This window comes from Columba livia, chromosome 4 (genome assembly GCF_036013475.1).
Source record: "Columba livia isolate bColLiv1 breed racing homer chromosome 4, bColLiv1.pat.W.v2, whole genome shotgun sequence".
NCBI classification, from domain to species: Eukaryota; Metazoa; Chordata; class Aves; order Columbiformes; family Columbidae; genus Columba; species Columba livia.
This window is the reverse complement of record NC_088605.1, coordinates 12,366,494-12,381,093: the sequence shown is the minus strand read 5'-3', so window position 1 is coordinate 12,381,093 and position 14,600 is coordinate 12,366,494. Positions and strand designations below refer to the sequence as shown.

The following is a 14,600-nucleotide window of genomic DNA, read 5'->3' as shown; positions in this document are numbered from 1 at the left end:
GTTTTATTCTTCCTGTTGGGTGTTACATTCTTATGTATCCTCTTTCCATTACACCTTAAAATATCTTTTCATGACTTTTTAGGGAGGAAATAGAATGTATTTATCCTGATAAACACAGATGGCTATTTATTTATTAATTTATTTTGTTCTGCTTTTCCCTCTTAACACTTCTGACACAGCAGAAGTTTGTTTTTTAACACACACAAAAAATCTCTTTATGACTGGAAGAGCATCAAGGACTCTCTCCTGAATTTGGTACAAAAAGGCATGCTCTGAGATTCCAGAATTCATCCTCCTCAGCTCTGTCTATACCGCAGTTACAGGGAATTTTGTTATAGCTGTGCGCTACACAATGTTCGTTCTTCGTATATGCAGAGTCAGGAACTTGGAATTTGTATCTCAAGTTAAAGTTGTGGTGGATTATCGTAGATTTGGCAAACCAGTTTTTGGACAGTGCTTCTCTTGAATGTTGTCCCTGAACTATGTCGCAGTTTTCATAGCTTGCTGTAAGTCCACTAAAATAAAGGAAATTACCTGAAATTACCTGGAAATTACCTGAAATTACCAGGAAATTACCTGTCCTCTTGTTAGTAAATCTCTCAAAGAGCAGCTGGCATTCCTGGGCTCCCTTAAGACTGGATTGTAGTAAAAAAGGTTTGGGAGTCTGAATAAATGTTTCCATAGATCCCCAGATCTCCTGCGGATCTCCGTCTTTGTGTTTAGGCATGCTGTAACTTTATGGATATACATTAACCTGTTGTCTCAGGTTGGAATGTTTTTTTGTTTGTTGGTTTGGTTTGGTTTGTTTTTTTCCTTGAGACAGCTAATTTCTACCAGAAAATAAAAATTTTTAACTGTGTAGTTTTTCTGCCTTTGTCTGAAAATACCATAGTTACCTTAGCATACTCTTTTTGTTACAACTTTATTCTTTTCTTTGTAGTACTTTTTATAAGTAATGAGAATTAGGAGAGGAAGTTTTAGGCTGGAACTTTTTATCTTTGAAATGTCTTGTCCTCTTTGGGTTTACTGCCTGCTCCTTGATACAGTTGTCACTGCCGTCCCTCCTGCAGTGTCACCCTCCAGTGGTCCCATTGTATTAATCCTGGAACTGCCTCTTCAGAGTAAATTGGATCATCTTTAAGGTTCAGAGAATTGTTTCAGGATGTTATTACTGGGCAAGCCACTCGACCTGATATTCTTCCCTCAAAGAGAACAGACTATATTCTGCTTCCATCATACATACTTGTTCTGCATGATTTCAGTACATCTGGCTGAAGTCAGTATTTTAGTCTTTGCTTTAATTTCTTTTCTGTCAAAGTCCTCCGGCAAATTGGTTTTAGCACTGTCCATCCTATTCCTCTTAGAATTTTAATTAGCTCAGTACTGAATATCCAGTGCAATGCAATTGTATGTATTTGATTTCTACATAATTATTTGTCAAAACTGAATTGCTGTGATTCCATTAACTTTTCCTGTATATCTGCAGGCAAAGCAACATAATAGGGGAAAAAAAACGAATAAAATCTATTCAGATGTCACTATAAAATAGATAAACTCTCAACTTCAGGCTATGTGGTCTGTGTGTCATAGGCTTTTGCCCAGTCATTTTTTGACTGATAGAGAGGGAACAAAAGCAAGGTAGATGTGAACCCTTCTTTATTGATGTCCCTCAGGGACCTGATCCAGGCATATAGTTCTGTGCCTGAGATGCTATATAGATCCTATATAGAACAAAATGAAGCTTCATCCAAAGTGATTTAATTTTGGTTGTGAATTGCTCTTTCACTAACATTTTCCCATACTAGCATTTTATTTGTGCATTCTTTTTATACTAGTCATTGCAGATGCGGGTTTAAGGCACAGACACCATTCATCATTGTACGTTTTTCTGGAATATGAAACAATTTCTGCAGAGTGCCTACATTTTAAATATTTATAGCTTTGTGTGTATGATATACTGCTGGCCAAGTAATGACTTTGTTTTTATTCATTCAAAGCACTGGAGGAGTAGATGGACACCTTTATTAAGTATGAATTCAGGTAGAGATCCATTGCGAGTCTTCTAGATCTCAGGCCAAATTGTTCTCTTCTGCAATGCCGGGCTCTGAACTCAGCTCTTCTTTTCCTGCCTAGGTGAGGAGGTGCTGTCAGCACTTGCAGATGAGCTTTTGCTCTGCTTAGCAGCTCTTTCCTTCCCACCTTGTAGGTGGTGATGGAAAGGTAGACGAGTTGTGCTTCTCTTGCTGCACAGTGCAGTGTCAGAATGAAAACCAGCACCACACAGAACTGCGAAATACAGAAAGAACTAGCCATATATTTTGAAACCTTGGGAAATATTCTTAACACTGGCAGGTTTCTTTTAATTTCTTAGCTAATGAGCACTGAAAAGAACAAAAGGATGGCAGAGAAGCATTGAAAATGGATAGTTATTGCTACAAAGTGTTTGTTTCTTAGAATTTCAATGTTGAAGCCTTTAGAAGAGAGCACTTACAGATGTTTGATTTCTTTCAGGTCCTCAGATTTTGGGACGTTATACACAAAGTTGAATCTACAGCCTGGGATTGCCACTGTTATTGACAATTTCTACATTTGTCCCACCAACAAAAAAAAGGTACGTGGCAAAAGAAACAGATGTTTTGTAGTGCAGCTGAGATGCCGCAACTTTGTGAAGTGTGTTTTGCAGGGTTTCAAAATACAGGGAAGCGGTTTTCACAGTGTTGCAGGTCACCTTAGGAGAATTTGTGACACATGGAAGTGAGATATTTATTGTTACTGAATAATATAGAAAAGAAGAAATGCCTTGAGGGACTAGGAAGACTTTTGAGGCCATCGACTCCTGGAAATGGAGTTTCCATGGAGCTTTCCTCAGAAATGGAAAATCAACTCCTGCATGTTTTCACATATCCCCATAAATTCTGAAACTAGCAGTCGACCTCTTCATCCTTTATGCACATTTTTCAAGTCCTTTACACATTTCCTTATATAAAACATAGGGATTGGGTTGGCTATCATTGAGAATTATTTTTAGCTTGTGTAAAACCTTAATTAAAAAAAAACCAAAACAACCTCTCCTTGAAACTCTTAAAAAGTGGCCCTGCATCATTAATGAACCAAAAAGCTTTTCTTGGAGCACAGGAACATTAAGTGGACTTTATAAGCAAGAGCAAAATCGACCCATCGAGTGTATTTACAATGGATGTTATGTTAGAAGCAACAAGAAGACAGATTATGAGGTAAAAAAAACCCCCACAACAACAAAAACCTCCAAAAAACCCCAGCCTCAAAACAATAACAACCCCTCTATGTCTGGAAAATGCCCGTGATTTAAATGGCAAGAATCGTGGAATACATTGTGAATAACACAAGCACAGTAGGTCTTTCATGAAATCAGGATTTTCTCTTGATAAGGGCTTTTAAACTCCATTGTGATACAGAAGCATTGATTTCATGCAGAGGCCACTGATTGGAAGGTCAATGTTGGTTGTGCTTATCTGTCTGTTCTGCTTAATCAGAAATCAGTGGAACGCGGTGAGGCTGGCTGGATGATTAAGTACATATTTTATTTCTCTTGCAATTGTCACTGGAGTTTTTGTACCCAAGCTATGCTATGCCTGAGCTCGGTAATATATTTTTAATCTGCTGCAAAGTCAGAAGTGATTTTTTTAGTTTCTTGAAGTGGAACTACCACTAAGCACAAAGTTTCTGTAGATTGTGTGTGTCAGAGATAAGAGCTACAGGTGATTTCAAGTCCAAAAGAATGAAAAAATAATATTTACAAACCTTAGTTTCTGGAATAAAGGCTGAAAGTATGAGATGGGTGAGAGCTCTGTGGAGGATTATTCCCAGCTCTCCCACGTGAACACGTGCACAAGCGCAGAGGGGTCAGTAACAATGTGGTTATACCAGTTGCCTGGCAAAAGAAATGGCAGTAAGATCATTGCTGAATTTCAAGCCTGAAGGACAAACCAGTGTTAACAAAAATTTCATGTTAACTCTATCTTAGAAAAATCTGCATTCTTCTTAAGACAGCTTGAAGTTCTTAGAGATACAAACCCTGCTTAGTAAACCAATATAATATTGGAATCCGTTTGTTACAGAAAGTCCATTTGCGTAGTCATTAAATACACTATATGTTGAATTTTGCTTCTACAAAGATTTTTGTTTACTAATATGAAAACAACAAAAACAGCAGAGCAGACAGGATTTCTATGACCTGTAAATGATGCCAAAGAGAGATATTAATACATTAAAATATACACACATATACACATACATGGTACCAGAAAGGTGAAAGCATTGGAGTTAAATTCTGTAGCCAACAACATTAAACTGGTCTCGGAGATGTTGCAGTCACATGTGGCTGGTAAGGACAAAGACTCCATGTCATAAGAACTTCATCAGTCCTTATGGCAACTTTTCTCATTCTGGACATTTGATTAGGACACTAAATAAGACTACCAACTGATTTCACAGAAGTTATTTAGAAAGATGGAAGAAAATGTCTCCTTATCCATCCATTTCAGCCTGCTTGAAGTAAGGTAGGATAAAACATTTAGAGCTCTGACTCCCTTTTCTGAGCTGAGCAAAAGCCTCAGGGTTTCACTGATTCCTGCTCCTATTAGAATTCTGATCATTATGATATGGGTTTTTGTCAACCCATTCACATCTTTTGAATTGTGCTGAAAATGGAGAGTGTGCTGGAATGCTGACCGTGCATACTAGAACTGAGCATGCACTTCAAATTTAAAGCATAAGTCCCATGCTACCACTTTTTTTAAAGTAGTTTTTTAAAGACTGGGAATAGGCATGAAAGCAGGGATAAAAAATATTGATGGAGATTTTTGAATGCTTTGTATAATAACCATTTGTGTTGGTTTGACTGAAAATGGGTTAATTTTTTTTGTGCAGTTAGAAACCATTATTTTTCATAGCTATCATCACAGAATCACAGAATTCTAGGGACTGGAAGGGATCTCAAAAGATCCTCTAGTCCAATCCCCCTGCAGGAGCAGGAACACCTAGATGAGGTTACACAAGAATGTGTCCAGGCGAGTTTTGAATGTCTTCAGAGTAGGAGACTCCACAACCCTCCTGGGCAGCCTGTTCCAGTGTTTGTTACCCTCACTGTGAAGGAGTTTCTTCTCATATTTAAGTGGAACCTCCTGTGTTACAGTTTTTACCCATTGCCCTTTGTCCTATCGTTGGTTGTCACTGAGAAGAGCCTGGCTCCATCCTCGTGACACTCACCCTTTACATATTTGTAAACATTAATAAGGTCACCCCTCAGTCTCCTCTTCTCCAAGCTAAAGAGCCCCAGCTCCCTCAGTCTTTCCTCATAAGGGAGATGCTCCACTCCCTTAATCATCTTTGTTGCCCTACACTGGACTCTCTCCAGCAGTTCCCTGTCCTTCTGGAACTGAGGGGCCCAGAACTGGACACAATATTCCAGGTGTGGTCTCACCAGGGCAGAGTAGAGGGGAAGGAGAACCTCTCTCGACCTACTAACCACCCCCCTTCTAATACACCCCAGGATGCCATTGGCCTTCCTGGCCACAAGGGCACAGTGCTGGCTCATGGTCATCCTGTTGTCCACCAGGACACCCAGGTCCCTTTCCCCTGCACTGCTCTCTAATAGGTCATTCCCAACTTATACTGGAACCTGGGGTTGTTCCTACCCAAATGCAAGACTCTACACTTGCCCTTGTTATATTTCATTAATTTTTTCCCTGCCCAGCTCTCCAGCCTGTCCAGGTCTCACTGGATGGCAGCACAGCCTTCTGGTGTGTCAGCCACTCCTCCCAGCTTGGTGTCATCAGCAGACTTGCTGATAGTGCACTCTATTCCGTCATTCAAATCATTGATGAATATATTGAATAATACCGGCTATGCCATCAAGCTCATTATTTGGACTTGAAAACAAGCCGGTAACACCCCAGCACAGAGCTAATGTTTTTAATTGCTCTGGTCTGAGAGCCAATGACATTCTGAGCACTCTGCCCACAGGTGTGAGGTATCAAGGAAGGGGGGCAGAGATGGGGTAGCTTTTGACTGACATCCAGATTGATAAGAGTATTCCATCCCATTAGTGTCGTGCTTCATATTTAAGGAGAGTTGGGACCTTCCAGTTGGCTCTTCTGCTCTCTCTCTCTAGGGTGCATCCTGGGGGGAGTTTTTTGGTGCAGGTCATTTAGTTCAGCTTTTGCCATTTTGCAGAGGCCTCTGAACCTTTCTGCCTTTTTCCTCTTTTTTTTCGCTGTTGGGGACCAGGTGCTGTTTCCTAGGACTGGCTGCTCAGCGTGTTTGTGAGGAATTGTCTTGAGTATCTTTAATTTGTTTTTTATACACATTTACTAACAGTCTATTAGTATTTTTTTTTTTTAATTTCACTAAACTGTGTTTATCTCAATCCAATTTTCTCCCTTCCCTTTTGATTCTCTCCCCTATTAGGGGTGTGGGGGGTGAGTGGGTGGGTAATGTGGTTGTATTGCTAGGTCGTGTTAAACCACAACACCATTATTCTATGCATTCATTCCATTTACCCATTGTAGACCTCAACTGTGGAAGAACTGATACTGCAAATTTAATGCTTACTATTTCGACCTCAGTGTCATCAGAGCATTAACATCACCTGGTTTTAGCTCTGTAGAATTTAGGTGTCTACTCAAGCTCTCTCCCTCCACAGTAAATGGAGAAACGTGGGTAACTCCAGGCAGTTCATCCTGTTAAAGTTATAATTCTTTGTAATTGTGAGAGTAAGACTGAGTGATCTTGTGGAGGTTCCTATAAATGACTTTGTGACAATTGTGGGTCCGATCAGAGTCTCACTGCAGCTTCCTACAAAGAAAAAGAGATGGAAGACAGTTTTTGTTTTGGAATACTGTTAGATAAAATATTTGCTAGAAGGCTCTAGTCTACATCTTGGACTGAGATTATTTCTTCAGTTTATCTCTGCCAGTATATCACCTCCTGGAGTGACTTAGAGTTTCACTCAGTGTGCCTCCACTCTGTAAGCTGCAATTATACCATTCAGACCAATGGACTTATAAGTGAGGTTTATAGAACAAGTGTGAAATTGCACTGGAAATTTCAATCCCTATGAATTGCTCTAGTTTGCATTCTCTTAAGATGGATTGAAAAGTAAAAGGAAGTTTATATATCTTATCTTCCCTATCTCATTGTTTAAGACGTTAAAATTCCACAGAATTATAATGCTGTTCATGAAGAAGTGCATTAGCAGATGTGGAGGATACACATATTCCTTTTCACATAGTGCTCCATGGAAAAGAGATTGCATAAAAAAAGAACAAAATTACAGGGTAAACTACAGGAATGTTGGGGACTTTGAACTAGCAGGTGGAAGGAATTTTTAAACCCTGCTAAATCCATGCAAAGAAACGGCACTTTCTTTCTTACCTTTCTGTGAACATATTGCAACGAGTACTGTTCATGGTTCTAAGAGATTAATCTGGAAGGAGTTGTATCAAGGTCGTGTCTACACAATCTTCTGACAATTGAGGTAAATTCACTCAATCTGGGTCTTTTTTTGGCTGAACGCAGCAGAACTCTGAGGCAGAAATTGCGTTTCTGCAGTTATTACAGGACTGAAGCTGTGAAACCCAGTTTTGAGAAGAAACTCCTGAGAGTCGAGCTTTAGAGGGCTTTGTGTATTGCTCTGAATGGGCCTTTCTGATGAAATCATGGGATGGAGGCATGAACTGTGGCTGTACTCTTTGTGACTCAGAGCTCAGTTGTAGTCAGCCAGCAGCACAAGTAGAAGACATTTGCTCCTACCTGTGAAATATGTAGGCTCACCCTAAATGCTGTGAAACAATAGAGTAATAGGGAAGGCAACACTGTAATTAATTCATGCTTCAAAAGGATGCCATTCGTATTTGCTTTGCATTTTGGCTGCTTTTAGTGTAGAATAAACCTGCAGCCGAAGACACTGGAACTTATTCTGATGTGGTATTGGAAAGTTGTGGTGTAATGAAGATAAGCTTTCTGATGCAAACTTCTCCATTTGAAGCACTTTTTCATAGGTCTGTGACATAAAATAACCTTACTCTATGCAGGCCTTGAAGTGATGTGTGTTGATAAGGGATGTTCCTGCACTTAAAACAATGAAACTTATGTAATTATCTTATTTTCATTAATTACTTTGTGCCAATAGAGTCAGATAGTGCAGGCACCCCATAATGTACCATGTGGGGGAAAAAACTTGATCTGTATTGTCTATTTTCAAAAAAAGCATTATAATTGTGTTTTAAAAGTGATGCACATGATTCATGGAGCATGGGACTATGCTTTCCATAGTTTCAATCTCGAGTCAGCTGAACATAGTAAATTCTTTCTACAGAAGACAAAAGTTTGCCAAATTCAGCTTCACTAAGCTAAATTAGCAACAAAATAGTTATTGTTTTTTTTTTAGGGTATATATGCTGTTGGGTTTAGAAATTAAACATTTGCTGTAATTCTCTTTGTATAATGTTGCTGGGGAGATGAATGAACACACTTTTTTCCCACATTCAGTGCATATTTTATTTTTCATTGGTGCTAATGCAACAGATGCATCCATCCTTCTATTTATACACTCTGGAAAAGAGGCAGCTAAGCAGCATATATTCAGGCTTTCCATATTAAAAGAAAATAAATGTTGATTGTACCTACACCGACTTATTAGTTAAATGGGTTGAACATTTCTCAGCTGTCTAACTAACCAATAGCTGCGTGTTTTTTCCAGACTAAAAGGCAAGATGACAAATGTGTATTCTTGCTTGACAAACCATGCAGAACACTTAAGATAGTAATAAGGATATAGGCTATCCTGTACTATATTTTAACTCCTGATACTTTAAAATAGTATAAATTACACACGATCGCAAAAGGGTATTTGCCACAGCTATAAAAGCATTTCCCGAGATGCACCTGGGTTGAGCAATGTGTGTAATCACTTACAGGAAAGTGCAGTCCTACAGCATTTTGACATTTGTCTTTCAGTGCAAAACAATTGGTAGTGGAAGTTGTCAGAACGCAGTATGACTACATTTACTTGTAAGAAATAATTCTGCTCAAGTATCAATTTCCTTGGAGACCATTCCAGAGCCTTTGCAAACACACAGGGCAGTATTATATTACACATTTATTAGTAGAAGTTGTCACCCATGGAATATTCCTTTAAATAACTCAAGTAGTTACTTCAGGAAGGTTTCACTGTGAAACTGCAGAATACGAGTCTGTATATTGTGATGCACCATCTCTCTACCGTGATGCCTTCTTGCCTTATAAGCAGTGTCACCATTCAGTTTTATTCTAGTGATGCACCACCAGAGCACTGATGTAACCTGACTGCATCATTTTGCTTAAGACTTCTGGCCAGGACTGTTCAGTTCATTTTCAGATTTTCCAGATGCTTCCAGAAGTACACCTAGTAATGAAAAATTTTTGCCACCCATAGTTCGTAGTAAGTGGATTGCTGTGAGACGCACTCTTGTGCAGAAATCCCAGATTTTACTCTCACATGCTTGATGAGCAGTTGCCAAGTTGATGGTCAATCTAGGAGTCTATTGAGTGCAAGTGGAACTAAATAGGTTAAAACAGTCAGAGCTTTCCTTGAGCCATTAGGTAGGAATCAGTGGTTCATGCAGCACTGCTGAAACCAAGTCATACATGGAGAAGATCAATCTAAGAATCTGTCAGAGAAGTGTTTGAGCTAAATACTGGCTAAATGGAGGCTGGGAACTACAGCTTTCCCTGTCAGATTCCTGCTATGTTTGAGAAACCAGTTCTTTTTTTTCACACTTCATACATAAGCAGGGCTGCATCAGTAATACATAATTCATAGGTGATTTTCATATTCTAACTCCTTGTAATACCTCCAATAAGTTAAATATATTAATAGTAGCAGTGTTACTGTTCTGTTTAAGTACGCACTTTCTCCGAAACAATAGACCAGGGATGAATTTTTCTAGAGAGTGTGATGGAGAAAGGTTTGGCTTCCTTAAACAATTTTGCACACACACACAACATTGCATTTCACCATCCTGGTCTTCTATGTATGGAGCTCAAAAGGACTCCCCAGTTCCTGTTGAGTAAATATATTGTTTTCTCTGAATACTTTTCTGTATGTGTGTCTACCAAAACAACCATGCAGTCTGAAGCTGCCCCTAGAACTTTTCGTTTCAGTTCTGTGCCCTTTGACCTATAAATGGTTTATAGTTTATAGTCCAGCATGTGAAGTTGAGTGTGGTCAAAGGCTGAAACTCATTTTAAAAACGGAAAGAATAAAAACTAACCCACAAAAAATCCCAAAGCTACAAACCTGGCTAACAGTACGAGTGAACAGCAGACTGCCATGACTAATGTGTAGGTTTGCCGTAGTATGTAGGATAATTACCTATCAAGGTAGAGGTTGTGTGGGCTAAATGGGTGCACACTTGAACAGACATTCTATGTTATTATTCCATCCTATAATTTATTTGATGGTTAACGTAGAAATCTCAATTGAAGTTTTTGAGGTTGACCTTCCACTGAGATTTTGTAGCCTAATGTGCAACTTTTGCATTCATTTGTGCTCAGCCATACAATTATTCTAAGGAAAAATAGTCCTGTCTTTACTGCATGCTTATTATAGATTCTTTTGTTCTGTTTTTATGAATTTCCTATCTAAAACTCATTAATCGTAAAAGCAGACCAACAACTACCAAAAAGCCATAATGTTAAATTAAGTTTACTGTAGTGAAGCCAAAAATAAAAAGACTAGTTGGTGGGAGTACAACACAAAAAAGATTGATGTGAAAATGGAAAAGACCCATGAGCAAGTGTTAAGAGACCATTGTGCATAGGATTCTGCACTTGAGAGATTTTCCTCCCGATAATTCTGGGAAGAGAAGGAATCTAAGCATCATATTTTCAGAAAGGTTTTATTTTGTATTATGATGAGCAAGGGTCAGTGCTTTGAGAAATAAGAATAGTTAATCAAGAGTATATAGTAGAAAGTAGGTGTGAGGCTGCACTCAGCACCTGTGGCAACAAGTGCTGCTGTGCTCAGAGTGCCTGGTCAGAGAGGAGCTGCAAGGGGAAAGGCACGATGTTCCACACCAGAGGGATTTCAAGATCTGGGATTTTGATTTGGTATGTCTGAAAATAAGGGCTATTTTGCAAAATTTAGACCAGGCTGTTGTTTCAAAGCTCTTAGATTCTTAGGTCTAAATGAGTAATACACCAGAGAAAAATCTAGGGGGTGATGTTAGAAGTGCTGTGTGGGACACTTGGCAAGTTGTGTGTTTCCCTTGCCCTGAAGGTACTTCTTGATTTCTCCTCTACTTGAGATACTTAGGTGGAAAACCAAAATCAGCAAATGTGTCTTTGGTACATATCTAAACCTGAGTGAGATCTAGATTTTTCTCCAGCATGGCAGAGGCTTTGTTGTGTCCTAGCCAGAGCTAAAACTGCCTTCTAATCAATTGCTATGAGGATCATGTACATCTTTTTTAAGGCTATACATTCGTGTGAGAATGTCATCTTGGAAGATTTTCTGATGCAGTATGGAGCTTGCAGAATTAAATATAACAAGGAGGCAAATTATAATATATGGGATAGTGTCTAAAGGAGAGGATATCTGTAGGAAGAGTGAATAGGGAGTTACCCCTTCAGGGTTGTGTGAAATCTTTGACAGGCAAAACCAGAAAGGAGGAGGTGGTTATATTAGCAATGCTGAATCTTTGCAAAAGGAAAGAGGAGCGATGATTGAGAAGCTAACTGTAAAGAGGAAGTGGTAAAAGATTAGTAGCAAGCATCCTACAGTACTAATTACAGTAAGTGTTTAATTGGTTGCTCTGTCCTAGAATGATATGGGTACAGTTAAGTCTATAGAACAGACTCAGGTTTCTGCCAATACAGGCAGACACAAGATGAAGGTTTATGTGATTAGGTTAGATTATTTGTATCTATTGCAATTACCCTGTGTTCAGATTACTTTAATCTAATTATTTACTGGGTGTCACAACATGCATAGAGGCTTGTATCAGGGTTCGCTTGTTACAGAAGGGAGGAAATTGGAAACTTTTTCATCCTAACTCATGGACTAACTGCAGCAAAAACTAACCACAAGGTCAATGTCAAGGAGGTTATATGAAAACTTCTAAACAGTATTTGAAGAAAGATGAGTAATACCATTCAGAAGGCCTGCAAGGACAACGTATAGTAGGCATATTCCCCAGACAGCCCAAAAATAATGGTGTAGTGTGTTGGAAACATATTCATCATGCTTGCTGATGGATCTTCTTCATCTCCTGGAGACCTGTGTGTTTCCTCCTCATTTCCCCAATGATGGAACGGCAGCAAAAGTCCCAGCTTCCATGCTTCATGCTCTGGTAGCCTTTTCCAATCTACTGATGTGTCAAATTCTGCTTCTCTTCACTGCAGCTGTTTGACTTCCCTCCACTCCTGCTGACTACACAGGCTCCTGTGGCTCCATCAGGAGCGGGGATGCAGCGGGATTTTTTCCCCCAGGGTTGTTGTGGAAGCACAGTGTAAGTGAGCAGGGCTTCCTTTGCTGCTATGGCCGTTTTGTCCCACGGAGAACCCCCACGGCTGCTGCCCCCCTTCACTGCTGGGGAGAAACTGCTGCTCCAGTGCAGCTGCTGCAGCCCTGCTGTCGCAGCACAAATATTTGTACAGGACTCCTAAACCACTGTGAAAGCTAAATATTCCAGTGATTTGGTTTATTCCACCCTCTAAAACAATGCTTTGTGGCATTTATTAGATGGGATGAATCAAAACCGTTTGCTTACCTGTTTCTAATTCTGAAGTGAGCTCTGATTCCCAGTAGCCCCATCACTTGGCAGCAGCAATCTTCTACTGAAAAGGCAGGACCTGTGTGATAAATATGTTTTAATCATGTCTTTCTCATGCAGCCTGAGCCCATTTATTTGAATATAGTTATAAAAAATTAATGCAAACATAAACCAGGATTTTTTTTTTTTTTTTTTTTTTTTTTTTTTTTTTTTTTTTCCCATTTCACACATTGTGTTTCTGTCAGGCAGAGAAAGATTCTTACTCCTGGAAATGAAAATCTGTTGTGTGTAACAAAGCCACTTCTGCTGCCTTCTTGACAGTGGCCTCTTTGGGGCTCGTGCTAGAGACAGGTTTTTTCCATCTGTGGGAGCAATGCACTAGGTACTGTCACCCCTTTTTGCCACAAGATTGCTGCCAGATGAATGGTGGATTCTTCATAATTCCTGATTTGGTTTTGAGTTGGGATCTTCTGCAGACTGTTTTTTTTGAGTCTAACCAGTATTTTTCTCTCCCCATTTTTTTCATGATGATTTTTTTTTTGACTTTTCATCACCTCTTTCTATCCTTCCTTCTCTTAATCTCTTTCCAATGCCTTCTTGTTTTCCTACTTTTCTCTCTTCCGTTGCTAAGCACTGCTCCATTTTACACCTCACAAGTAGTTTCTGAACCGAATTAAATGTTTTTCTTTCACAGTTACTAAAGAAAAACATTATTTAGGAAAAATACAGCTAATGGTCTGTGTTTATATTCAAAATCATAACTTTGTTGCGATAATAATAAAACTGCTGACACATCCTTAACTGTAATTCATAAAATTAATCTCTTCAACAGCAATAGTAGGATGATTCAATCAGGGAGCTGTTGGCCAGGAGACCTGACTTTGGTTTCTATGACCGTGAGCAGGGCTGAGCCTCCCAGAAGCCTGACTTCCCATTGCCTTGCACCTTGTAATATCATTTGCCTTGTGCAAAGACACTGTGACGTGACATGATTTGACAGGCTACCTTGAGGCTAGATTATCAGGTTTTGCAAAAAGTACAGAGTTAGTCTGGTTTAGTTTCCTAATTTATGAACTTAAGACAATAATACTGAAGTCTACAAAGCACCTGTAATACCTAAATATATGCTGAATATTCTTATCATCTCATTTTGAGAAGAATGCTTTTTTGTAAGGTGATTTTTCTGCCACATCCCTGCACTACTGAGCACCATATAAGATTTGCAGCGTGCTGAAGGTAATTGGTATAAATAGATGCCTGTGTTTTTCAAGATTGTTTAGCATTTATCAGGCATGGCTGGTTCAGGACATAGGTAATAATATTAATATGATGGTAGTACTTCTATTATCACTTAAATAGGGAAATTAAGCTAGTTGCCCCAAATGGAACAGGATTAATTTCTGCTGCAGTTGCTGGATCTACAGTTTGCAGGTTTACAATCATATCCTCAATCCTCCAAACAATATTACCAGTCTGGACATTGGAATAGCATTCAGATTTGAATTTTAAATGCTCTCGTTCTCTTCTAGAAGACATCAAGTCTATGCAAGCAGGTCTCTGGAAAGGTCTGCCAAGGGAAGTGCCTCAGGTAGCACTGAGGAATTGTGGAGTGTTTATCTTGCAAAGGTTGGTGCCAAAATTGGACGACTGCTAGTTGCATAAAAAGCTGTGCTTTCAGCATAACTATGACTACAGGAATTGGACTGGGATCGCTGGGAATAAGCAAACATCTCCTGTCAATTTAAGACATTAAATGCACAGGAGTAGTTATTCTTTAGTGCTAATATATGTCCTGCTTGCTTCATT

General features: G+C 39.2%; 1 protein-coding gene across 7 annotated transcripts in view; it reads left to right on the top strand.

Annotated features, from left to right (window-relative positions):
- SORCS2 (sortilin related VPS10 domain containing receptor 2) overlaps nt 1–14,600 on the top strand; it is a 558,746-nt gene that overhangs the window by 310,662 nt on the left and 233,484 nt on the right. For all 7 annotated transcript variants that reach the window (XM_065062550.1, XM_065062548.1, XM_065062549.1 and 4 more), the window contains exon 3: nt 2,512–2,611. In XM_065062550.1, coding sequence (XP_064918622.1) covers nt 2,512–2,611 — 100 coding nt within the window. The remainder of the gene's footprint in view (nt 1–2,511; nt 2,612–14,600) is intronic.